Consider the following 24,716-nt stretch of genomic DNA (forward strand, 5'->3'; position numbering starts at 1 on the left):
TTTACTTATTAATCCATAATTTTCCCATTTTATAGGTAAATGGGAACTTAAAACATTTTGTAAGAATCTCAGTTGTCATGGTTGGTCCCTGTCATCCTTAGTATACCTCCTTCAAGACATTTCCTGGGTGTGTACAAGTACATTTATGTGTCAGAATTGTATGTGTCTATGACTTTTTTTTAAATCACAAGTGAGAGCACAGTATTTATACCATTTTACAACTTGCTGTTTGACACCAGTGTGTCCGACTCGAAACCATTTTTCCAACAGCTAGGTCATAATCAGGTGTATTCTAATTCATTTGAACTGATACATTTCTAGGGTTTTTTCCCTTTTTTTTTTTTGTTGTTGTGTTTTGTGTCAGTGACTGTTCTTTCACCAGTCTGGATTTTGTTTCAGTGCATATGTAGGATAAGTTTTAACAGGTGAAATTGCAGATTAAGGGGCATGCATATTTAGTCAGAGTGCTCCGTGTCAGTGTTCCCAGGGTTTCTTTCTCTAGCTGCTTTTGTTTTCTTCTATAGTCTATTCTATTTTTTTTTTTTTTTTTTTTTTGACAGAGTGGACAGTGAGAGAGAGAGACAGAGAGAAAGGTCTTCCTTTGCTGTTGGTTCACCCTCCAATGGCCGCTGCAGCTGGCGCGCTGCGGCTGGTGCACCGCGCTGAACCGAAGGCAGGAGCCAGGTGCTTCTCCTGGTCTCCTGTGGGGTGCAGGGCCCAAGCACTTGGGCCATCCTCCACTGCACTCCCGGGCCACAGCAGTGAGCTGGCCTGGAAGAGGGGTAACCGGGACAGAATCTGGCGCCCCAACCCGGACTAGAACCCCGTGTGCTGGTGCTGCAGGCGGAGGATTAGCCTAGTGAGCTGCGGCTTCCTTGGTTGTCCACTGTTTTTAGCATTACCTGTTCTGCTTTTGTTGTTGTTGTTTTTTGTTTCTTGTAAGAGGATTTCAAATTTAGTCATGTTCTTTTTTATTTTCTGTGTCTTTCCTAAGCTCTCGGAGCTCATCTGTCCATTGTTTGGCTGTCCATCTATACTTAGTCTCCCAGATTTTTTTTCCACCCATACGATCTAGGTTCATTTTAATATTTTTTTACTATATCTAACCTACTTATTTTTTTACTATATCTAACCTACTTAGTTATTCACTACCTAGAACTCTTTTTTTTTATATTCATCCAGAATAGGGCACAATGCAAAAAAAAAAAAAAATTAAGTGAAAGGTTTATCATCCCACAAGGGGAGTCTCAGGGAAAATACTGAATATTGCGCTTTTGCCTCTCATGGACTATAAGACGACACCCTGCTCTAGCTGTTAGTCTTTCTGCCCCCATCTCTCTTTGCATCATTTCCAAGATGCTTTTGTTTCTTTTTCTTCCCTTTACCAGAATTACAAATCCTGTATGTGTCATCTCTTATTGGAGCCACTTTTGGGTGTACAGATATTTTCTGATGTTTTTCTTGTGAGGCAACACTTATGTTGAAATTAAATACAACGTAGTAGAGTTTAGTAATCTTTCTTCTAGAAGTGAAGCAGAATGTTAGTGTGGAATTAAACTTAGTTTAAAAGTCAGTTTCAGACAGTGATATAATTCTGTAGTACTTTTAGATTATGTGAATTTTAGGGGGACATGATTTTATTTATCTGGGTTCTTTTTGTGCATATTTTTTCAGCCATAAATAAAGGTGTTCTGTGTGGCCTTGCTGCTCAGGAATGTTGTGGGTACAGTGAACTGGGGTAGCTGGATTTGTCAGATCCAGGGGGTGGTCTCAGACCACTGTGGCCTCCCCAACCCCTCTTGAAGCTATGTCTCTGCCAGAGACATGCTGCACCGTAGGGTAAGCAGCCTATCTACTTAGTCCCTTTCATGGTGACATCTCTTATGAGTTAGTGTTCCCCTTTGCTCAGTCAACTTCAGCCAGCAGCTGCAAAGGTGATTGCTGTTTCCCATCTCTTTTCTGGACTCCTTCAGGCAACATTAGGAATGGAGTCAGAGAAAATACAGATGTGTGTGCTGTCCCCTGTCCTTCAGCATCGTTCCGACTTCAGCCGTGGTATCACCGAGGGAAAGAACCTAAGGTTGTTCCCTCCCTCTCCTGTCTCTGCATCTAGAGCACTACTGATTTCTGCCGCACAGTGGGAGGAACAGCTTACCAAACCCTTATGCCCTGTAGAGTAGTGGTTACGTGGTCAGGACTGGAGTTAGAAAATGTCCACACTTTCTGGGTGGGCCTGGATGAATTGCTTAACTTACGCCTGCTGCAGCTTTTCCCATTATAAAATGATAATATTACCCTGCTGGTTGTAAGGTAAAATGAGCTCTCCTTAGACCCCTAGGTGTTACAGGTTCATTATTTGCTTTGATGAATTCCCAGAAGTAGAATTGCTAAGTCCAACAGTAGAACTCTTTTTAGGGCTTTCAAGTGTATTACAAGATCACCCTCCAGAAAGTTGGTGCGACTTTCTTCAGGAGCTGACTCGGAGGGTTTCTGCTTTTCTGGAGCCCCTGGCCTTTATATTTTATGTTGTATGTGAAGTTTGAGGCCAGTGCACTTGCCCCTGAGGATTTCTGGCAGTGAAGAGAACAACATTGTGGTCTGAGATAAATAAAAGGATTATCTTCTTGCTTTGGCTATGTAACCCTTTTTACTTAAGCCTCGTTTTGAGGGTTTTGGTTCCTCCAGATCATTTTAATATTTTAGGCACATGTTAAAATGCTTTTTTGGTCTGTGTTTTCTTATTTGCAAAGTACCTCCCATCAGTGCTTTTCCATTTGATTCTTAGAGTAGACATTGGTAAATAGGATGCCATCTACCTAGAAGAGACAGAGAGACTTTGCATTTACCAAGAGGAACAGAGCTAACCCGAGGCAGGAATGGCACTCTTCTGAATGCTGGTGTGTGGTTCTCTTTTAGCTGAGGGGAGCTCCCTGGTTCTCCGCTGAGACTCTTTCCCAATGCTGCTTTGGTTTTCAGTAATTAGCTGCGTTTTATTGTTGTAGAGACTGCTATAACTTACCTTAGTTCAGATCAGAATACCATCATAATTCTTTGTCTAAAAATCAACATCTAGAAATCCTTAAAGCAAGGTGCATCTCCAGCGCACTCACTGTGTTTTCTGTGTAGAGGAAGAATACAGAATTTCACTAAAATGTAGCTTAAAGTTCTGAAGGGAGAACTAGATTAAGTTGCTTTTGCTCATAAATCTTCTCACAGTATAAATTTATATTAGCCAAATGTTAAGTTCTCAAAGATATTTTATGAAAGCGTTGTTCAAACATTGAGATTTCATTTTTAGAACTTCTCCCCAGGGGTGTGTGTGCTTGTGTAAGTGCTATTAATCATGTAACTTGGATGTTTTCTGACCTGTAGTCATTGGTATGTTCTTAGGCTTCCTATATAAGGAATTTGTTTTTGTTCATCTGTCTAATTTAATATGTACAGATTTCATATACTCGAGTATTATCACACCTTTCTGCCCAAGAACCAAGGATGTCTGCAGCATTTACTAGTGCTGTAGAGATAAAAGTGACTTTAGGAGGCAGGAAAGATGGGATTCTTTGTTGTGATATTTTCTATGTAAGATTTAAAAAGAATTTTCAGATATCTTTTATTGCAGCTTTGTATTTAAAAAGTGCAATGAGATTGGATAAGGGTAAACTATGATTTTGAACCTAAAATAAGATTTTTATAATAAGTTTGTGATATTCACATATTTTTCAGATATTCATGTCGAACTATGAAGTAAATTTTTAGGGCACAGAACGTTTTTATTTGCTTTCGTTTTTCTTTAAATGACCAAGTTTAAAGAAATTTATTTTAGCAGTAAGGAGCTTGCTTGAGTTATTGCGATCAGTCACTGAGTAATTTGTCGCCATGTATTTCCTTCAGGTGTTTTGTGGATTTCCTCCTTGTTGATGACACACACAGCAGCATAGTTATGGCGACTTCCCAGCAGCTCAGGAACAGTTACTTGAAGATGAGAGCGCCTGTCAGAACAGTAAGTTTCAAAAAAAAGTGATAGTTTTTTTATTAAAAAAAGTTGGTCATTTTTGAGTCTTATTGCTTTGATGTTTTGTTTTTAAATGAATCTTATTTAGTAACATTAAAATACTAAGATTGGCATGTATGAAAATAATGCTATGAAATCATGATCACGAAGATTTTATTTTCTGAAGACCACAGTGCCTGTTCCCCATTTCTCACCAACGGTAATTTCCATCTGTATTGTTAGCAATGTAGGCTATCTCTTAGCTTTAACCTAAATTGTATAAGAAGTATTACTGTTCACTTATTCATTCAGTAAATGTGAATTTGAGTGCTTTTTGTTTTAACTTGTACTTATATGTCAAATACCATGCCACCTGTTGGGTAATTAGTAATGAGCAAATGAAATACAATTCTTGGTCCTTTCTTCTTTATGGTCCCCTCACTTCCTCTCTGAAGATGACTTGGTTAACCTGTTTCTCGACATTTTTGTCTTTCATAAAACTTGAGGCATTGGTGCTAGCACTGTGCCTTAGTGGGTAAAGCTGCCTCCTGCAGTGCTGGTATCCTCATAAGGGCACCAGTTCCAGCCTCGGGCTGCTCTACTTCTGATCAAGCTCCTTGCTATGGTCTGGGCAAGCAGTAGAAGATGGCCCAAGTCCTTAGGCCTCTGCACCCTCGTGGGAGACCCAGAAGAAGATCCTGGCTCCTGGCTTCCGATCAGTACAGCTCCAGCCGTTGTGGCTGTCGGGGTGGGGGGGTGAACCAGTGGATGGAAGACCTCTCTCTCTCCCTCTCTCTGCCTCTGCCTCTCTGTAACTCTGCCTTTCAAATAAATAAATCTGAAGAAAAAAAAATTGAGGCATTACTTAAAAGAACAAGGGAAGAGAGCAGGATGGTTAATCTTGGTAGTGCTTTTTCTAGGCTACATCTTCTGCATGATAAGACTCTCTTGACCGGCCCTTACGTGTTAAGACAGGCTTTGACTTCTTTCAATGCAATGTTTTTCCTGCTTTCATCTAGTTCATCTAAGAAGATGAGGAAAGGATAAATGCCCTTTAATTATCAATTTTCATGTTAATACAGGGTGTAATAGTCACCTTCACTAGTGGCAAGTGAAGAATGTGTGAGATGCTCATTATACTGGTTTTTCTCTTCATTCATTCATATGTATTACTCTGGACTAACAGATTTCACATTCCTATATTCCTCAATCTTTTATTTATTTACATTCATTCATTCATTTTAAGTTGTTCTCATTGTCCCAAAATAGATACCTAGGAGAATTTCAAGCTGCTGCCTGTGTCCTTTTTGTCTTAGGCTTATCACTCTGACTGCTTCCTTGTCTGGAATTAGCTATTTCCTTAGAGAACTCTGAAAAATATTTAGAAACCATGATCTAGGAGTGCCCTTTACTCCTACAGTGCCATGAGTTTATATTGATAGTTCAGATTCTGAGTTCACATTTCATATTTTTTCTTGTTTTAATTTCATGGTAATAAATTAGTATGAAAACCTCTATTAATGAAAACAAAATTATTTAAATATTGAATATTTAAGTCCAAGTCCACAGAAACTTTTGCACAAAGAAAAACTAGTGCAATGAGCATCTTATACTGTTTATTTCACCCTCCATTAACATTTTACCATGCCCATTCATTTTCTCCCCTCACCACCACACACACACACACACACACAGGCACTCTTCCCTTTTGCAGTTGTATGAGAGTGGCCTGCATAAATTTGTACTTCTGAGAATGCCAGCATCATTAACACTTCTAAGAAAAATCATCAATCCAGTAATCTCATCTAATGTGATCTATAGACAGGTTTGCCCCATGGTCTCAAATATCCTTAGCAGTTTTTTCCTGCCTCTCTAGGATTCCAATCAGGGTTCACATGCTGCATTTGGGTATTTTATCTCTTTGGTCTCCCCCCCTGTAGATCACTCCAGTGGTCTAGATTGTTTTTTCATGACAGCGAACCTTTGGAAGAGTCTAGGTTAGTTGTCTTGTAGAGCATCACCCTATTGTGGGTTCATTTGTCTTTCCCTATGGTTAGATTCAGCAGAAATACCCCAGAGGTCATGTTGTATTCCTCCTGATCTGACAGAGCAGGATGAATATATTGTTGATACCAAGCTTGATCAAGTGGTCAAGAATTTAACCACCAGATATCCCTACTCTGAATGCGTGTAGTACTTTTATCATACAGTACTTTTACAATTAATATGATTAGTAAATATTCTGTGGAGTGATAGGTTTAGATAATGTGGGCATTTTGTTCTCTAAAAGCTTTTAACCTGTACATTTAGTATACATTGATGATATTTGCCTATCAGTAATTGTGATGAGTGTTACAAATGGGATTTTCTAATTTTGCCATACTGCCCATGTTTGTCAGCATTTGTAGATATAGAATGCTCCCCTTGACTTTTCCCTCCCTCTTTTTATGGGCTCATAGATTTTTATAAACATCAGTAGTTAAAATCCATTACTTTTGTGTGTTTTTTGATCCCCTATTTATCTGCATTTGGGATTTTGGAAATTTTGGAATTTCTTTCAAGTTGGCTTCTAAGGTTTTTTTTTTCCTTCCTTCCTTCCATTTTCTTTTCCTTCTTTCTTTTTTCTTTTTCTTTTTTAAATAACCCAAGTACTCTTGGAGTACTTCCTTGCATTCTGGCATAGTAAGATGTTCCATGCCCATTTCATACTTTCTCTTCCTCAGATGTGTCAACCGTTTCTCCAGGGGGCTCTAGTTCTTTTAACTGGTGGTATTTAGAAACCAAAATCTGAGAGTTGGTATGCTCATTGCTACCGAAGGCGTTTCAGTGGGAAAACATAATACATATAATTAAGGAATTATGAATTCATGTTGGCACATCACATTCAAATGTAACACTGTTTTTCTTAAATTCTGTGTCATATTTGTGTCTCTTTCCTTGGATCATAGATTTTGATTATGTTTATTTATAAATGAGCTGCCTGTTTTCTTGAGTTCATGTAGTATGTGAGGTCCTGAAATCTGAGGAAATAAAGTAAATGAAATGCTAAGCTCCTTAAGTTGGTTTAATGAGTGGAAAAGATAAATACATGTGAGTATTGTAATTATAATACAGTGTGATGTACATTAAATGATATTAATGCACAAGCAACACAGCAGGAACTTTGAGAGTGCGTTATGATTAAGGGATGAAACAAAATCTTCACATGTCTTAAAATGGATAGGATTTCTATAGGCAAAGACTTGGGAATAAGGACATTTCTAATAAAAGAACAGATAAACAAATCAGCAGAAGGTGAGTAAGGTAGAAGGAAATTAATGTTGTTTGTGTATGACTATAGTATTCATTATTTTCTTTATGTAACTGTTTCTTCCCTCTATTCCATTGCACTTATAATGACTTTACCCCAGATTGAAATCTCCCTCATTTTTATCATATAGCTGCCTTAGGACTGCCAACAAACCCTGGTTTGGGTTACTGTCTCCTTTAATCTTTGTTAAGGGAATAATTGCTGCTGCTAGAGTGCCTTACCAAAGCTTCCATATTATCACTCATTATATAAATTATTTCTTCTATTCTTCAAGTGAGTTGAAAGTCAGACATAGAGTTTTTTAAGTTTTAGTCTAGGAGTAAGAAAGTAAACCTGGCATATGGCTGTATGTGGACTTCCAGTGAGTTGAATGCCTAGGCTCAGGTGTGGATGTGGGTTTTTGGCATGTGGAAAGGTACATGGTTGTTTTCAGCCGACTGGAGCTGTACTCCTGACCTGAAATTGTCTTGTGCATCCAGTATCAAGAGGTGCTCAGTGAATACTAGTTGGAGGATCAGTGACTCTACATTTAAAAACTGATTGTCTCCAGGGTCTGTTCCTTTATCTTAAAATTAAATAAATAAGTAAAAACGTATTTTTTTTCTTTCCAGAGCTTCAGTGAAGATGTGTTCCAGTCTGTAAAGTCTTTGTTACAGAGTGAGAAGGAACTATGCAGTGTAGCACCAGAGGGCAGTCTAAAGCAGGATGAACATGCCAATTTAACTGAGGTGCGACATTTTACTCTCTAAATCTTTCCTAATAAAGCACAACATGTTTTCATGCATATTTGTAGGGCTGCAAGCCATATTTTTAAAAATGCTTAAAATCTCTATTTTTTATTATATGGATTAAAAGCATCTGTTTCAAATACTGGCTAACATCATTGTCTTAGTGTCATGAAGAACACATGTCATTCAGTGCATGGAGCCTGTTGACTACTCAGGGGACATGCAGCATCGCATTAGATGATTCCTACCATATCCAATAAGCAGAATTTTAATACCAAGTTTTTCTACCCTGAAACATAGAGTAAATGCTTATCTCTTACCTGTTTTTCAGATTATTGTTAGTTTCCTTCACTGTTTAAACTTAATGCTTTGATTCAAAATGAAAAGATAGTGATAGATTTGTCTTTGAAAGTAAGATAGTTAATCTAGTACTTGAGGATAAGCTATATACCAGTATGGCTTGCTTGCTTTTTTCTCTGCTGCAGCCATAGTTTCCAGTCTTCATTTAAATTTATTGCTATAAAAAGGAGTACAGTTTTTCCTTTAATTTATCCATACTTCATCATCATATTCCTGTAACCAAAATAATAGATGTGGTATCGGTCACTGCAGCTTCAAACTGATGAAATAAGGGTTCCAATGAAAACCCGATTATTCGTTTACTCTGGAATGGTTTTCTTTCATATCCTTGGTGTCATTTCATAGCAAGATAAGTGAACCTCTTAGGGTTGGATTGTTCTGTTGAACCTCAACTTGACTGTCATCTTCTTGTGGTCCCTTTTCACTGGTACTCTGTTCCATCGTTGCCGAGTGTGATGAGTCTCCCATGTCCTACCCTCCAACAGTTTCCAGCACAGATGTGTTTGATGTGGCCTTCCTTGATCAGTGGGAAATAAAAACTCCCCAGCATCTTCAGAACCCCCTGTCACCTCATTTTGTCTTTTGTGGTCAGTAAAGGAAACTTGAGAGAATAGAAGGAATTTCTGTCCTACTTTCAGGTGTGCATATTTCAAAGTATCTTTGAAAAAAGGGAGGAAATTTGTTTTTTGAGTACTACTTGCCTGTGAAAGTGCCAAACACTTTCCTCTACTTTAATTAACCCTCACAGCTGTGGGATGGCAAGTGCATTGCCCTGCTTTTATAGGTGAGGGGACAGGCTCCTAGAGCCAACAGTTTACCTTAATACCTGGAAGTTAATTATAGCACTTCTGGGAAGCAAAACCATGAGTAGAATAAAGATCCTGGAGTAAAGATTCTCATTTGTTTCTCAGTTGTTGGAAAGAGCTCAGAAGTTTTATTTGGTATTGCTTTATATTTTAACTATGCTGTTTCTCCCCAACTCTTGAGAATTGATTATTCATATGCTATCACTTAAATATTACCTGCATTTAGCCACAGTCCTTGCTTAGTAGACAGTTTAATATTTTTGTTCAAATGGAAAAAAATTTCATGTCAAAGATATAAAGAAAATATGACTTTTTGAAGTAATATGTTTCATGTCGTAAAAAGTAGTACATACTCTTGGTAGAAAAACAACACTGAAACTGTAAAAAGGGAAATGACTATCATTGATCCTATGAATTGGGGGGAAGCACAGGAAAAACAAGTCCAAAAAAAAAAAAAAAGATCATCCGTAACTCCACCATCCAGTTATTCACTGATAGTTTGGTGTACTGCCTTTCAGTATTTTCCATGCATAAAGTTAAAAATGTTTATATATTATGCTTCATTTTTCTGAGCTTTTTTTTACTTAGTACTATGACATTTCCTCACATATAATTAGAGAAATTATAAACTTCTACAGAATAATCTTTATAAAAGAGTACTTCTGAAGGGAGTAACTGATGATCATAGAAAGTCAGTGAAGAAGTAGCTTTGGAGGTCTACTCTAAGAAGGCCTCTCCAAAGAGGTAACATTGGGATTGGAACCTGAAGAATGAGAAGGATGCAGGCTTGTACATATCCAAGAAAGGAAGACCCAGACTGGGCAAGCACGTCCAGGGCGTGTTACAGACCTGGAAGGGAGGCCTGTGTGCATGAATGAAAATGAGGGGGGCCTGAGGGGATCAGCTGGTTCCCACTGGGAATTTTGTACGGGGAAGTGTTCAAGAGTTGTGACAAGGAAGTGGAATCAAAGTAGGAACAACTGGGAGATAACTGTAGTACATGTGAGGAAGGATGGAGAAAGTAGATGTTCTTCAGATATGTGGGGTAGATGTGATTGAACTTGCTGTTGAGGGATGTGAGTATGAATCTTGGGGAGAAAGCTTTTTGGTCATCTTTGAAAAAATTATCCTTACTGTGTTTTTCTTTTTTTAATGTTTCTCAGCTGTATCAACAAATGTGAGATAAGACATAAAAATTCAAATTAATAGAACTTTACTGTTTTTTTATTTAGGTCACATTTCTTAGTTTTAATGAAGAAACAGATACTGCTCATATACAGGTATGTTGACCCTCAAAGGACTGTGAAACATTTTGAGACTAAAAAATTTCCCTTGATGCCCTAAATTTACATGAATTCTTGTGTTAAGAATTTATACTTGGCTGTTGCTGCGGCTCAATAGGCTAATCCTCCGCCTGTGGCGCCGGCACCCCGGGTTCTAGTCCTGGTTGGAGCACCAGATTCTGTCCCGGTTGTCCCTCTTCCAGGCCAGCTCTCTGCTGTGGCCCGGGAGTGCAGTCCTTGGGCTCTGCACCCACATGGGAGACCAAGAGAAGCACCTGGTTCCTGGCTTCGGATCAGCGCAGTGCGCCGGCCACAGTGTGCTGGCCGCGGTGACCATTGGAGGGTGAACCAACAGCAAATGGAAGACCTTTCTGCCCGTCTCTCTCTCTCACTGTCTGACTCTGCCTGTCAAAAAAAAAAAAAGAAAGAAAAAAAAAGAATTTATACTAAATTCGTCTAAGGTCTTTCCTTTTTAATGTCAAAAAGTGACATTTTCAGGTCAGCTTTTGATTGTGCTTTTGCACAGTTTCACCTGTGTTATTCTTATTGAGTATTTTGTTGTGGAAAGCAGCACAAGGCATTTATCAGAGTAGGTTGAAATTGCAGCGTTTTTCTCCATTCTGTTCATAATATAGAATGTTAACACTTGTTTTTTTATTTTAATGATTTTCATAATTTGACTTCATGACTAAAAATTCTTGTATTTTTCATTGCAATAGAGTTAAATTTAGAAGATAAAATTTATGGGATCAATATTGTGGTATAGTGGGTAAAGCCACAACCTGCAATGCTGGCATCCCACATGGCATACTTCTGATCCAGCCCCCTGCTAATGGCCTGGGTAAAGCAGTGGAAGATGGCCCAAGTCCTTGGGCCACTACAGCCCATTTTGGAGACCAGAAAGAAGCTCCTGGCTTTGGCCTGGCCCAACCCCAGCCATTGCTGCCATCTGGGGAGTGAACCAGTAGATGGAAGATCTCTCTCTGTCTCTTCTGCTCTCTCTCTAACTCTGCCTTTCAAATAAATAAATAAATAAATTTTTTTTTTTTTTTTTTTTTTTTTTTTTTTTTTTTTTTGGACAGGCAGAGTTACTGAAAGAGAGAGAGAGAGACAGAGAGAAAGGTCTTCCTTTTCTATTGGCTCACCCCACCAAATGGCCGCTGCAGCTGGTGCGCTACGGCCAGCGCGCTGCGCCAATCCGAAGCCATGAGCCAGGTGCTTCCTCCTGGTCTCCCACACAGGTGCAGGGCCCGAGCACCTGGGCCATCCTCCACTGCCCTCTAGGGCCACAGCAGAGAGCTATACTGGAAGAGGAGCAACAGGGACAGAATCCGGCGCCCCAACCGGGACTAGAACCCGGGGTTCTGCGCCGCAGGCGGAGGATTAGCCAAGTGAGCCGAGGTGCCAGCCAATAAATAAATCTTTAAAACAAAAAGATAAAATTTGTATAAAGTAACAGAACTTTAAAAAAGCTTAGCGTGTTTGATTTAAGCAGTTAGCTACAGAGTGACTGATGTTTGAGATGAGGACCAACAGTGGAAAGCTTCACCATCACATGAAAAGTGGTTGAAGCTCCTGGAGATGGTACTTCAGTTTTTTCCTCACACTGCTTCTTAAACATTGTGATCATGGGGCAGATGTCTGGCCTAGGAGTTAAGATGCTGGTTAAGGCACCCACATCCCTTTATTGGAGCGCTTGGGTTTGATTTCCAGCTTTGTCTACTGATTCCAGCTTCTTGTCCTTGTGTAGACTGGGAGGCAACAGGAGATAGCTCCAGTAATTGGGTCTGTGCTATCCACGTGGAAACCCTGGATGAACCTCCTGGCTCAGTACCTGCTCAGCCTGGCTGTTGCAGGCATTTGAGGAGTAAACCAGTAGATGAGTGCTCTGTCTGTCTCTTGTCTGTCTGTCTCTCTCTGTCTCTGCCTCTGGAATAACTAAAAAATAATTTATAATTGCTACTTGTTTTCTTTTGTGACAGTAAAATGTCTCTTGACAGAGGAAGAAGTAACATTATTCCATTCTTCCTGATTACTGGGTGCCGAATAATTATGAATGGAAACTGCTGTGTGCCTTGATTGTGCCCTTGCTTGCAGGAAATAGTTTGGAAGGAACAAAAGAGGACATATTCCTGAAAATATGGCTGTAAAGAGAAATACTCCAAGTATTTCTGATACTCTTCTTGAAGAGTTACTGAGATGTCATGTTTATAAAACACAGTACTCAGTAAAGGATCAAAAACTTTAATAATTCTTTAACTGATAAGATATTGACATAAATACTGCAAATAAGAAAGAAGTAAGAGCTATGTTCTTTAGCTTTATAAAATTTTCAGGTAAAGTCTGATAGTACCCTGGAGAGGAAAGGCAGAAAAATGGACTTGAATTTTACAAAATTAAGACTTAAGCTCTGAGGAAGTTCATTCTGTGATTGATAATCCTGTCTGAAAAATTCCAGAGTTAGACCTGAAGAATTGAGGTTGACATTTGCTAAGAATTATTAAATGCAGAATTGTCATGGATGTGTGAAGCACCATGTAAAATTTGCAGAATAGCTTAGTTTATCAATGTGTTTGAAAGGCTACAAGAAAAGCCACTATTAAATAATATTAGTGTATTTTGTTTGAGTTTAAAATTGACTACATTAACTATTTGAAATAGGGGAATTTGTTTAGCGGTTATGTTTCTTGTATAATATCTTCATTATGGAAACCTTAACAAAATGGTTATTTTACAGTGATGTTTATTTTTATTCTTTTAAATTAGGATTTAGCTGCTGTGTCTTTGGAACTTCCGGAGCTTCTGAATTCACTCCACTTCTGCAGCCTAAATGAAAATGAAATTATTTGTACGAAGGATATAAATAAATCATCAGATATTAGCAATGATTCTCTACATCAGGTAACTATTTTAGCTATAATGAATTCTTTAAGGTGAGTCTTGCCACATTTGATTAAGAATATAAAAGTTTTAAGCGCTCGGATGTAGTTTTTTTCTTTTTAAATGCTTTCTTAAGGAAATCTAATTCATAACTCTTAACTCCCATGATATTGACATCTCTGAAAGCTACAATAATTTTGGTCACAGCTTATGAATTAGATGTTCTGTCTGTAGTTCCATAAGTGATATGAAAATACATATTAATTTTTCAGCAAATTCATTATTTTTGGATTTCTTGAACTACCTCTACCTTTATATAAGCCATAGGGACTTTCTCCTTTCTGACCTCTTCCAGAGTTACAAAAATGTTGTGCTGTATGTTTTAGAGAATGTATGTCTACTCATTTCCTATTTAAAAAAAATAATTCCATGTAAAGTAGATACCTGATAATATTTTTTATTTCTAAACAGAAATGTTACCATTTCAGACAGGTGATTAGTTTCATACTATTCATTTCTTAGTTTTTTAGTGGGTATGACTTTTTTAATAATAAATCAGAGTTTTAGGAGATAGCTAATTTACAGTTGAACTCATAGATTTCAATATTGGATTAGTTATTCCAGATAGAAAACCTGTGTTTTTTATGAAGACTACCAATAAAATTAAGAATGCTTGCTTGTTTCCTTAATTATAATCTATATTCATATTTACTTTGCTTTATTTGCTAGATTATATGAGGTGGTTAGCTATTTGGTGTCTAGTTTTTGAACAAATCAATCAATATATGCATGTTTTAGATATTATCTGGGTAAAACTCTGACTTGCATTTTTAATCAAAGCTGAAAACATTCTAAATTTTAATATTAGGGAAATTTATGTAAAAGGAGGATATAGTTCTTTGATGGTAATAGGAGAAAAGGTGGTAGCTGTTGGAAATCGGGTTATAAAAATAAAATAGAACCTGATTTCTTTTTTTTTTTTTTAAGATTTATTTATTTATTTGAAAGGCAGAGTTACAGAGAGAAGGAGAGGCAGAAAGGGAGAGAGAGAGGCCTTCCATCCTTTGGTTCACTCCCCAGATGGCCATAATGGCCGGAGCTGTGCTGATCCGAAGCCAGGAGCCAGGTGCTTCCTCCTGGTCTCCCATGCGGGTGCAGGGGCCCAAGGACTTGGGCCATCTTCTACTGCTTTCCCAGGCCATAGCAGAGAGCTGGATGGAAAGTGGAGCAGCTGGGACTTGAACTGGTGCCCATATGGGATGCTGGCAATGCAGGTGGTTGCTTTACCCGCTATGCCACAACGCCGCCCCCCCCCTTTTTTTTTTTAAGATTTATTTATTTATTTGAAAGAATTACACAGAGAGAGAAGGAGCGGGGGGGGGGGGGGTCCTTCCCTCCACTGGTTCACTCCCCAGATGGTCACAACGGCTGGAGTTGTGCTGATCCAAAGCCAAGAGCCAGGAGCTTCTACTGGGTTTCCCACACCAGTGCAGGGGCCCAAGGACTTGGGCCATCTTCCATGGCTTTCCCAGGCTACAGCAGAGAGCTGGATCGGATGTGGAGCAGCCAGGACTTGAACCGGCGCCCATATGGGATGCTGGCACTGCAGGTGGCGGCTTCACCTGCTACACCACAGCGCAGCCCCTAGAACCTGATTTCTACCCTGGGGCTTGTGCAGTAGTACAGGAAAACATAATTATGTTAAGATATGGATAGATAGTATGTTCTATAATTAAAGAGAGAAAGTAAGTAGGAATTGAATACCTCCATAAGAGATAAAAATAGAAAATTACTTGGGAAGTGAGAAACGTAAAGAGTGAAGAAAAGAATTAAACTTTGTAAAACTAGGGAGCCCTCAGGGTACAATATTTCTTGGTTTTGTTTTGTTTTGTTTTTTGTTTTTATCTGAGATCCCCTTATTTTTAGGCTTCACTTTCAGATAATATATTTTTTATTTGAAATTAAAGTTGTTGTCATCTTTCATCTTTCCCAAGAGTCATCATTCTGGAATGCTTTGTGTCATGAGAGTGTCACCTACATTACCAAGACTCAGAATTGATTTTATCTTTAGTCTCCTAAGTAAATATACTACTGGCATAAGATACACCCTGAACACATACTTGAATCCAAATCACCAACCTGAGACAACTGATGAAGATGATGATACTAACCAGTCCGTGTCTTCTATAGAGGATGACTTCGTCACAGCTTTTGAGCACTTAGAGGAAGAAGAGACTTCAAAACTGTATAATGATGGTTTGTTCTTTTGCTAGACTTTTTCTTAAACTAGGGATTTAAAGTTTAGACTGCAGTTTTGAAAGTTTTAAGGCAGACTTACTCAGTTGAAATTTGGTCCAGTTAAACGTTTTAGCTCCTTTTTTCTGATTGAAGAATTAATTTTCTTATGATTTTTAAGTTCATTGTTAACTGGATTTCAGTTTTGCTGTTTCTGTTCTTAGGATTTACTGTTCAAGCACTGTTTACCTATTTATCATCAGTGTCTGGAACATGCTTAGGTTCAGATTTCAGAAGAGTTAGCTGGCAGACCTACCCTAGTATGTTTCTAACATGTGTGACAGTATGCCAACCATTCTATAGACCGAGTACCACAGACATAGGGTAAAATGATGTTATAGTAAAGGGTGTATTTTGCTTTCAAGTATTACTTGGGATGAATCTTTTTGTTAACATAGTTTAGAAGACACATTAGGAATAAATATTTCATACTTTATTCTACTGATTTAAATTTCTAAAAAAATTTTAAACTTTCTCTGCAAGGAATAATATAGAAATGTTTCTTTTCATTTAGGAATAAATGTTATTGCATTAAGGAGCCAGTGTGATGCTGCTTCTCAGACTATTTCTGGTCACCATTTAGAAAACCACGATTTAAGGATTCTGGTTAGTTCTGGACAACAGAAGTCATTGACTAAACCTTCAACCTCCTTAATAAATGTTCTGGAACATAAAGAACTACCTTCTGTGAAAACTTCAGTCACAACACCGATTTCAGAGCCTTGGATCCAAAGGAGTTTCTACAGATCTTCTAAAGCTTCTGAGAAAGGCAGTGACATACAGAAAACCTTTTTGTCTTCTTCACCTGCTTACTCCTCCGAATCAGAATGTTCAAGCCCAAGTCCTGTGATTTTCTTGGATGAAGAAGGATATCAAAAAAGTTTAAAGGCTAAACTTGAGCTGCCTAAAATACCTGTGATGAAAGATGATATTGAAGATTCAGACTCGGAAGTAAGTGAATTTTTTGATAGTTTTGATCAGTTTGATGAACTAGAGCAAACCTTAGAGACTTCTTGTCTGTTTATAAAAGATCCTGCTATAGGAAAGTCATCACAAAAGAAAGCGCAGAAACATGAAAAGTCTTGTATGAATCCTCAAAAGTTCGATCGTCCAGCCCTGCCAGCTAACGTTCGAAAGCCTACTCCTCGGAAACCGGAATCTCCATATGGTAATCTGTGTGATGCTCCAGATTCTCCTCGCCCAGGGAAGGCCTCAGGAGAAGACAGTGGTTTGTTCAGTCCTATTCGTTCTTCTGCTTTTAGTCCTCTTGGAGGCTGTACCCCTGCTGAATGTTTCTGCCAGACAGATGGTGGAGGAGATAGGCTTCATGAGAATCATGATTCCATTTATTACGCCTATGAAGATTATGCAGATAGTGTTTCGTGTGGAGTGCTGGACTCAGTTCTTCATACCCATCACGGTCATTCACTATCAAACATCAATGTTATTAAAAGGGGAGAAAATAAAACTGTAGCTCTTAAGCATGGAAACCTTGACCAGCAAAGTAAATCTAGAAACAAATCATTAATGATTAAAGATAGTATTCAGAAATTTGCAGCAGACCTTGTGGAAAAAAGTTTGGGCAGTGCATTTAAAGATTTGCAGAAAGGACTCTCTTCGTGTACCAATGCCTTGTGCCACTTAGCCATCAAATTGACGTCATCCGTTTTTCAGATGGCATTTAATGAACTGAGAAGACAACGTGCATTTTCACTGAAAGAACGTGCCATTAGTGGCCTGGCTAATTTTTTGGTGAGTGAAGCTTTAGCCAATGCCTTAAAAGATTTACAGTATGTAAAGAAGCAGATATTCACAAACACAGTTGCTAGGTTTGCTGCAGATCTTGCTGAAGAGCTTGTTTTTGAAGGCATCATGGAAGTGTGTCAGTTTTCGTATCCGCCAACACCTGCATCTCCACAATTTAAGTCATTTGACTTTGAAAACAAAGTAGTGAAGTCGTATGCAAGAGATTTGTCTGAATCTGTAATACAGGAAGCCTTCATTGAACTATCACAAGTTGATATGACCTTCGCAACCAAGGCAGCAGTTAGTGTTTCTGTGGATAATGTCAAGTATGTGAGTGCAGAAAGCGTAGTGCCATCAACACAGACCTTCACAGTTTCTCCTTTCAACAACCAAGCAACTATGGTGACGAAACCAACACAGGACTATAAGAAGGAATACACAGTGCAGCAGGCCTTGTTTTGTACTTCTGGAATTGTTACTTCTATACCAGTGCCCTTGGCAGGAAGTGCCCTTCTCCCATATCATATTTCATCTGGATGCCAGGCGAAGTCTCCTCTGTCCTCTGATGGTAGTAATTCAAATGGTGATCCTACCTCAGCAAATGTTGCCACAAAAAGCAAAGGAGAAGAAGTAGCTTGTCTAAGAGATACTTGTTTGCCTTCAGAACACAATCCTCCTAACCAGAATGATTTTAAAACAGCTAATGATGATGTTGAAATGCAGAGTTCTTCAAAATTAACAAGTGTTCCTGTGATTATTAGCAACTTTTCTTCAGCAATGGCGCATACATTAGTAAATGAAACCTTAGAGTCAGTGGCATCATTTGAAGTTACAGAAACAGTTGTTGAATACGATGGTTTAAATAAAGCAATAGAGGGAAGAACTTCTCCTTTGTCCCATTGTGAACCAGCAACGTCGCGACAGAGTGAAGTCAGCAGTAGGGACGTGTTTGCTGACTGCTTATCTAAATCTATTATTAAACATTCCATAGATGAAAGCAAATCAGTGACCCCAAATAGAGATAAAACCGTATGTAAGGAAGGCATACCAATTCCTGGAGAAAAACTACAGTTGACTTTCCAGAAGTTCCCCAAATTTCTTGATGTTCAAGATCACTTGACTGACTGTTCACTTTCAGTTGGAAAGGATTGTGCTCTAGAACATAAAGGTTCTATGGCTCATGGATTTCCTTTGGAGACACTGCCAACTTATCCAACCACGGCAGGTCAGAAACTTGATTTGACAGAACTTGCTAAGGATAAAACAGTGAAAAAGCATAATGTGAAGAGTACAGCACTTGAGCCCTTGACTTTTGGGCAGGAAAATTCCTTTCCTCATTCACATGCTTTCTCGTCTTCAGTGCTTACCTGTGTAGATGGCTTTCATGTGGAAGACAAGCCAAAAATCAGAGACAGAAATGTAATACCTGACACTCCTCCGTCGACTCCTCTGCTACCATCCCAGGCCAGTTCTGAGTGGGATATTAAGAAGTTAACCAAAAAGCTGAAGGGTGAATTAGCCAAAGAATTTGCACCTGCTACGCCACCTTCCACACCTCACAACTCATCTGTTGGTAGTTTGTCTGAAAATGAACAAAATACCATAGAGAAAGAAGAGTTCATGTTGAAACTCATGCGGTCTCTTTCAGAAGAAGTTGAAGGTAGTGAAGATGAAGAGCACCCACAATTGGATGTGAAGTCAGAGCACTTGGGGAAGAAAGTTCAATTTGCCGACGGATTAGCTACACACATCATTTCTGTGGCAACTGAAATGGCAGCTTCCCACTTAGATAATAAAATAACTCAAGAACCCAAGGGTGAATGTGCTTACTTGGATGTGCAGAGTCAAAGAAATGCATCGCCTACTTTTTTAAATTGCTCAGCTGAAAATTTGCAAACATTGTGCAGCTTTGCAGGTGATATGGCAACGGAAGTCATTACAGAAGCTGAGAAAATTGCAAAAGCCAGACGTTGCATGCTTTTTAGGCAGAGGAAGAACAGTTGTTATCTTGATGGTGACCGAGATTATCGATCAGAAGAGAGATTAAATATGGACGTTATAGCACACCCAAGAGAAGTGGACCCATTTCTTCTTTCATTACCACCAAGTTCTTGTATGTCAGGGCTGACGTATAAGTATCCCAGCTGTGAAAGTGTGACAGATGAATATGCAGGCCACATTATCCAAATACTAAAACAGGAAGGTGGTAACAGTGAGTTAATAATGGATCAGTATGCCAATAGACTTGCTTATCGATCTGTTAAGTCAGGATTACAAGAAGCAGCTAAGACAGCCAAAGTGAAGTGCAGTGCAACAGTGTTCCCTGTGCAGAGCTCACAGGTGAAGACAAACAGTGAGCTGCTAATGCTGTCAAATAAAGAGCACCGTCAAGAAATAGATAAAGAAAGACAAAGTAAAAGAAATGGAAGTTACCTTTGTAAAGCTCACACTTGTGAAAGGACACAGGATGCTTACAGAAGCGAGTGCTCTGAACTGTGTAGTTTTTCAGCCTCTCTTGCTCACAGGATAGCAAGAGACGTTAAAAAAGAACTGACAGAATCCGCAGTTGGCTTGCCAAAATCCTCAACAGAGCCTTGCCTTTACGACAAATCGGTGTGTGTTGAAGACACTGAGCATCGCATTGAACCAGAATTTCCTAAATCTCCTATGCCTTCCTCTCAGCATCACAGATTTTACCAAAGAACAGGCAGTGTTACTGGACATGGTTGTGGAGAGAATGTTGTTCAAGCTATAGAACAGTACGCTAAAAAAGTGGTGGATGACACTATAGAGCTAAGTTTAGGATCTGCAGTTTCCCAAGTGTCTGATGCCACGAGATCAGCAGATAGGCTCACTTATGCTGAAAAGCTGTCACCACTTATAAGTCGAGTTTGCAGATACTGTGACCTTAAAGAACTTCATGATTGCACCGGAAATTCATCTCAGCACTTTCCCAGACAGAGTTCACTTTCTTGTAGGAAGCCAATTTCAAATTCAAAATTTAGCAGTGTCTATCAGAAATCAAAAATTTTTCATCTTGATGTTCCTCAAATTCACGTTAACCTTGATAAGAAGACGTTGCTTGCTGAGAAGATAGTTGCTGAAGCAATTGAAAAAGCTGAGAGAGAGCTGAGCAATGCCAGTTTGGCAGCTGATAGTGGCATTGGGCAAGATGGTGTTAGCTTTGCTGAAAGCCTTACCACAGAAATAATGACATCAGCCATGACAGATGTTGGCCAGGCTGTTAGCTGGTAAGTTTCAAATTTCTTTTGGATATTAAGATAACATGAAAAGTTAAACTCAGTTGTGTTAGGCCCTCTTTGGAGATATTGTTATTTTTAATCCTAAATTAACAAATTTTCCCTATTCCATTTATTATTTCATATCCTGTGGCAGACTCATAGATTCTGTTTCCTGATCCCTTTTGAGCTGGAAGATGAGTTAGTGGGAGATCATTACTTTTACAAATTCACAGAGCTGTTGGGTAGGTAAAGTTGAATGAAAGAAATAGCTGGGGAATTTGGAATGTTAGCATGTTAATTTTCTACTCTAAGGTTAAATTTTCATATAGTGTTTTCTTTGCCTACAAGGTAAGTTTTCTTGTAGACAGCTTGGGTTAATCCAACTGCCCTGGGGCAGAAAAGAGAAATTCTTCAGATACTTCTGCTACCTCTTTTGATCAGCTCACAATCTAAAAGGACAGTTCTTTTTGTTAGTCTTTCAGGTCTTGTCTTTGAGTAGCTGTCTCTTGAGTTCAGTGATTCTAACAACCTAGTTAATGTTTTCACTTTTTTCCCTTTTCAAATTATTGACACATAATAATTGTACACATTTATGGAATACAAAGCGATAGTTTCAGTATATGCAAGTGTAATCTAATCAGGATAGTTAGCATATCTGTTCCCCAAAAACATTTATCATTACTTTATGTGAAGGTCATTCAAAATCTTTTCTTCAAGCTATTTTAAAGTACACGATAAATTATTGTTAACCCCTAGTCACTCTAGTTTGTAAAGAACGGTAGATCTTCCTCCTCGTCTTTACCTGTGTTTTTGTACCTGACAGTCAACCTCTTTTTTTTTTTTAAACATTTTATCTTTTATTTATTTATTTTTTGACAGGCAGAGTGGACAGTGAGAGAGAGAGAGAGACAGAGAGAAAGGTCTTCCTTTTTCCGTTGGTTTACTCCCCAGTGGCCGCTGAGGCCGGTGCGCTGTGGCTGGCACACCACACTGATCCGAAGCCAGGAGCCAGGTGCTTCCTCCTGGTCTCCTGTTGCCGTTGAATTCTCAACAATGTTGCAGTGGGTTCATTTCTGAGAGGAGTAGCATGGTGGGGGCAAGAGGCGCGGAGTCAACACACAGACCCCAGGAGTCGGGTGAAGCAGGCTTGAGGCGAGCAGCCCGCAGACTCGTTTATTACAGTTGGTACAACAGCTTATATAGCCAAGACCAGCCAATCTGGTCAAGGGGCGGTCTATGCCCCAACCAATCACAGCCTGTTGCCAGGCAGTTTCCAAAGCCATCCAATCACAGCCTGTTGCCAGGCAGTTTCCAGAGCCATCCAATCACAGCCTGTCTGTCACCAGGCAGTTTCAAATCCATCCAATCACAGCCTGTTGCCAGGCAGTTTCCATTGCCAGGTGGGTTTCAAAGCCATTCCTGACTAATTGATGCTCGCTTGCCAGTGGCCACCTTGGCATGGCCTTCTCATTCCACTAGTCTCCCATGTAGGTGCAGGGCCCAAGCACTTGGGCCATCCTCCACTGCACTCCCGGGCCACAGCAGAGAGCTGGACAGGAAGAGGAGCGACCGGGACAGAATCTGGCGCCCTGACCGAGACCAGAACCCGGTGTGCCGGTGCGGCAGGTGGAGGATTAGCCTATTGAGCTGCAGCAACGGCCATCAACCTCTTTTTTTAACCTTATTTCTCCCTGATAAAACATTGGTGCCAACCTGTGTTACTTGTTTGCGGGATTGTATTTTGTAAGTCTCACTGGAAAGAGAAATGCTCGGAGTTAAGGTGGAATTTAATGGATTTGTGTGCTATCCTGGATTGTTGAGTAGTTTTTGTCAAAACTGTGACTAGGATTGCTTCTTTTGTCAGTCATCTTCAAATAGGGAGATGGAGCTTGGCCAGGGCTCTTGAATCCAGTTGTTCCATGGCATCCTCTTGAGATGAGAGAGGCTGCAGGTTTCTGGTGAACTTGGGGAGCTTTCTATTTGCCAGATATACTCCACTGCTTGATTTTGTATAGACTTCAAACTAAGAATGATTATGTATGGAGGGGAGACATGTGAATGTCCATGGGAAATTGTGTGATAGTGATTTTTTTTTTTTTTAAGATTTATTTTACTTATTTGAAAGAGTTAGAGAGAGAGAGAGAGAGAGAGAGAGAGAGAGAGAGAGGGAGAAATGGAGAAACAGAGGTCTTACATCCACTGTTTGACTCCCTAAATGGTCACAATGGCCAGGCCTGGGCCAGGTTGATGCGAGGAGCCAGGAGCTTCTTCCTAGTCTCCCACAAGAGTGCAGGGGCCCAAACACGTGGGCCTTCCTCTGCTGCTTTCCCAGGCACATTAGCAGGGAGCTGGATCAGAAGAGTAGCAGCCGGGATGTGAACCAATGCCCAAATGGGATGCTGGCACTGAAGGCAGCAGCTTAACCTGGGAAGTGAATTTTTAGAAGGGCAGAACCTCTAGACTACATTCTGAACTATCATTTTTCTAAGCTAGAATAACCCAGCAGTCATCAAAAACTCTTCTTTAGACTTCATCCTGTGGAGCATTTCAGCCAAAGCCATATGAATGTGACACATAACAGGAAAAAGGCTCAAAGAAGAAAGTAATGCTCTCTTGTGGCCCACAACTGTAATATGCCTGTCCTTGGACTGCCTGATAGAATAATGCTGATTGCTGTGTTTTAAGTAGAAAGTGAAAATAGCCCGAAGAAAGAGTTGTTCAGGAGAGTTCAGGAGTTGTTCTGGGTACTGAGGATTCAGAAGTTAAGTAAAACAGGCAAAAATGTCTTCTTTTGGAGTTTAATTTTTTAACACTTTTTTTTTTGAAGATTTATTTTATGTATTTGAAAGACAGTATAACCCAGAGAGAGAGAGAGAGAGAGAGAGGTTTTCCATCCACTGGTTCACTCCCCAAATGGCTGCAATGGCTGGAGATGGGCTGATCCAAAGCCAGGAGACAGGAGCTTCTTCCATTCTCCCACGTGGCTGCAGAAGCCCAAGGACTTGGACCATCCTCTGTTGCTTTCCCAGGTGCATAAACAGGGAGCTGGATCAGAAGTGGAGCAGCCAGGACTTGAACCAGTGTCCATATGGGATGCTGGTGCTGCAGACGGTGGCTTAACCTGCCATGCCACAGCACTGGCCCCTCTCTTGGAGGTTATAGTGGACTAAGATAAACAATAGATAAGTATAATGTATAGTATACCATTTGGTGATAAAAATCAAAGAGAGTAGCTGTGAGTGGAGCAGTTTGGGCTGGTTTGCAATTTTGAATAGGTAGCAGGGATTGCAGTGCTGACAAAATAACATTAGAGCCAAGAGCCGGAGGGGACCAGGGATTAAATCATGTGGTAATCAGGGAGAAATGGGTTCCAGGTAAAGCAGTGGAACTATGTGTTTGGGAAACAATGAGGATTGTGTTGCTGAAGTGGAGTGCATATAGGAGGCAATGGGAACCTTAGGAATCGGGACCATGTAGTGTATTTTAGGACTTCAGTTCCTGTTCTGATTGGTGAGAAGCCATTGGAAGCTGTTTTTTTTGTTTTGTTTATTTTCATCTATTTGAAAGGCAGACACACACACAGACACATATCTTTTACCTGCTAGTTCACTCTCCAAATGCTCACGACAGACAAGGCTGGACCAAGAGCCAAGAATTCTGTTGGGGTCTCCCATGTGGGTGGCAGAGTCCCAGGCATGAGCCATCACCTGCTGCCTCCCAGGATACTTCAGCAGGAAGCTGGATCAGAAGCAGAGTAGTCAGACTAACACTTGAGTAGCAAATGTGGGTATCCTAATCTGTGGCTTAACCCACTGTGCCACAATACCTACCCCCAGTGGAAGATTTTGATTAGAAGACTGACATTTTCCCTCTTCATATTTAAAGATATCACTTTGAACTTTTTTTTTAATTAAACGTTAGGAGGCAAGCAGATAGTTTTTTTTTTTTTTTTTAAGATTTATTGATTTATTTAAAGTTAGAGTTACAGAGAAAAGGGGAAGAGAAAGATCTCCAGATGGCCACAACGGCCAGTGCTAGGCCAGGCCCGAGCCAGGAGCTTCATCCAGGTCTCCCA

At 39.7% G+C, this 24,716-nt stretch overlaps 1 protein-coding gene across 8 annotated transcripts in view; it reads left to right on the top strand.

The window, feature by feature from the left end:
• The window catches only part of AKAP11 (A-kinase anchoring protein 11), a 58,033-nt gene that overhangs the window by 10,967 nt on the left and 22,350 nt on the right, over nt 1-24,716 (top strand). For all 8 annotated transcript variants that reach the window (XM_062194126.1, XM_062194125.1, XM_062194128.1 and 5 more), the window contains 6 exons: nt 3,892-4,000; nt 7,913-8,029; nt 10,428-10,475; nt 13,245-13,379; nt 15,353-15,614; nt 16,168-20,650. In XM_062194126.1, the coding sequence (XP_062050110.1) occupies nt 3,941-4,000; nt 7,913-8,029; nt 10,428-10,475; nt 13,245-13,379; nt 15,353-15,614; nt 16,168-20,650 (5,105 nt within the window). In that variant the 5' untranslated portion in view covers nt 3,892-3,940. Of the gene's footprint in view, nt 1-3,891; nt 4,001-7,912; nt 8,030-10,427; nt 10,476-13,244; nt 13,380-15,352; nt 15,615-16,167; nt 20,651-24,716 lie in introns of those variants that run through there.

The sequence above is a fragment of the Lepus europaeus genome, chromosome 6, assembly GCF_033115175.1.
Source record: "Lepus europaeus isolate LE1 chromosome 6, mLepTim1.pri, whole genome shotgun sequence".
Lineage (NCBI taxonomy): Eukaryota > Metazoa > Chordata > Mammalia > Lagomorpha > Leporidae > Lepus > Lepus europaeus.